Source organism: Poromitra crassiceps (assembly GCF_964638095.1).
Source record: "Poromitra crassiceps genome assembly, chromosome: 27".
Lineage (NCBI taxonomy): Eukaryota > Metazoa > Chordata > Actinopteri > Beryciformes > Melamphaidae > Poromitra > Poromitra crassiceps.
In genome coordinates, this window is record NC_139650.1 from 9,896,117 (window position 1) to 9,898,616 (window position 2,500).

A 2,500-nucleotide genomic window follows, 5' to 3' on the forward strand; every position below is an offset into this window, starting at 1 on the left:
TCTCTCTTCCTCCCTCTGACCTCCCCGGCCGCTCTGAGTGGACAGGGGTCATCGGTCTCTCTCTCTCTCTCTCTCTCTCTCTCTCTCTCTCTCTCTCTCTTCTCTCTCTCTCTCTCTCTCTCTCTCTCTCTCTCTCTCTCTCTCTTTCTCTCTCTCTATCTATCTCTCTCTCCCTCTCTCTCTCTCTCTCTCTCTCTCTCTCTCTCTCTCTTTCTCTCTCTCTCTCTCCCTCTCTCTCCTCTCTCTCTCCTCTATCTCTCTCTCTCTCTCTCTCTCTCTCTCTCTCTCTCTCCCTCTCTCTCTCTTCCTCCTCTGACCTCCCCGGCCGCTCTGAGTGGACAGGGTCATCGGTCTCTCTCTCTCTCTCTCTCTCTCTCCTCTCTCTCTCTCTCTCTCTTTCTCTCTCTCTCTCTCTCTCTCTCTCTCTCTCTCTCTCTCTCTCTCTCTCTCTCTGAGTGGACAGGGTCATCGACTCCCCTTTAGTGAGTCAATGAAACGTTCAAGTGACTCAGTGGGCTGGAAAAATGGGAGCGGTGGAGTAACTTAGTCCTCAGAAGAAGATAGAGACTGATTAAATGTCTAATCTGCATCAGTAGCCGCCCTGACCTCTGACCTCGGAGCCAACAGCAGTGTACGGAGAGGAATGTTTCAGCCTGCAGTCATTCTGTCACTGTGACGTCTGGGAGGTTGAGCTATCACTTTTGTGTGAGATGATAATACTGTTGTTTCTTTAGCTGCAACCAGCAGCTAGAAACATAAAAGTTATTCTGTCGGTTGGCCGCTCTTCTCACTTCCAATCCCATTTTGTGATTTAGCCTGATAACACAGCTGCAGTTTGATTTAGCCTGATAACACAGCTACAGGTTTAAATTAACTAGAAATCTCAATATCAAAAACCGTTTTAAATCGATTAAAAGTACCAATTACTTTAAAATCTGAACAGCACTTTGAAGGCATTTATTCAAAGGGGAGATTTTCTTTTCTTTTTTCGCGTTCTCCCAACTGGATTAACTAACGTTGGATTCACGTGGATATGTTGGTTTCTTGTGATTGGTTAGGGTTTGATCAAATATCTCGATATCGATATTGTAACAATATCGTAGGGATGACTATTGATACTTTCACAAAATATTTACACGAGATTTTTGGTAAATAATCATTATGAGTGATGTGGATATGATGACTAAGTGGGTAAAGGCAAATAATAGAACAGCTAGAACAGTCTGGTAAGTTCAGAAAATGACGGCACTTTACTGTGATGCCAGGAAAAGACAACGCTGATGATGATAATATCGAAATCACCTGATCGTCAATGGTCTCATTTTCTGATGTACGGTAGGTAAGATGCATCAGTCTTAAATTGACTAGTTCCTCGTAGCTGCTTTCAAATGAGAAATAACGTGCTTCATCTGATTTCTTGGATATTACTGTAATGATCTCCCAATCAGAATTTAGATGATTGATTTTGAGATTTTCTTTTTGATGGTTCTATTCTATTTTATTCTATGAAATCTCAAGGAACCCATACTCTGGCCATGGAGTGAACCTCACCTATAAATCTGGACATCATAAACTCCTATAAATGTCATATCTAGATCTATATCATAAACAGTCTTGTGTTTTATTGAGTCTGTGTGTAAACTCATCAGATTTCTTTATAACTTCACAGAGTCCCACACCCATCCTCAGTATGAAGCTGTCAACCAAGAGGGTAGGTCGGTCTGTCTGTCTGTCTGTCTGTCTGTCTGTCTGTCTGTCTGTCTGTCTGTCTGTCTGAAACACAGATTTATGGCCTTTTGTCAAAGAAACAACACAATAAGATGTGACACCTTTCTTGTTTCCATTGTGGTTTTGATAAACAAGAGGATGAACCATTTTGTGTGCATGTACAGTGTAGCCTACATATGTAAATAAACAACAACATTGAATTCCAAAATGTCTAATAGGTTATATGTGATGTCTTTCCTCCCCTCTCTGTTTGTAACCATGACATGAGGGTCAGTGAACAGGACTGTATGCTGCACCTGGATAAATGCTCTCTCTCCTTGCCTCTGTCCCTCACAGCAACATCTGTATGTGTCCAGCGAGCTGGGCGTGGTCCAGCTGGCCCTGCAGCGCTGTGAGCTGTATGGGTCCGACTGCGCTGAGTGCTGCCTGGCCCGGGACCCCTACTGCTCCTGGGACGGGCACACCTGCTCCAGATACTTCCCCACTAGCAAGAGGTAGAGACTGACTGATCTATGTAACACTTTGACTGTCCCTTAAACTACACTGACTGATCTATGGAACACTTTGACTGTCCCTTAAACTACACTGACTGATCTATGGAACACTTTGACTGTCCCTTAAACTACACTGCCTGATCTATGGGACACTTTGACTGTCCCTTAAACCTTACCACTGACTGATCTATGGAACACTTTGACTGTCCCTTAAACTACACTGACTGATCTATGTAACACTTTGACTGTCCCTTAAACTACACTGACTGATCTATGGA

At 43.4% G+C, this 2,500-nt stretch overlaps 1 protein-coding gene across 1 annotated transcript in view; it reads left to right on the forward strand.

Annotated features, from left to right (window-relative positions):
- Positions 1–2,500, forward strand: part of LOC310799318 (semaphorin-3D) — a 33,292-nt gene that overhangs the window by 23,686 nt on the left and 7,106 nt on the right. Inside the window, exons 9-10 of the mRNA XM_083661916.1 lie at positions 1,670–1,711; positions 2,065–2,222. Coding sequence (XP_083518042.1) covers positions 1,670–1,711; positions 2,065–2,222 — 200 coding nt within the window. The remainder of the gene's footprint in view (positions 1–1,669; positions 1,712–2,064; positions 2,223–2,500) is intronic.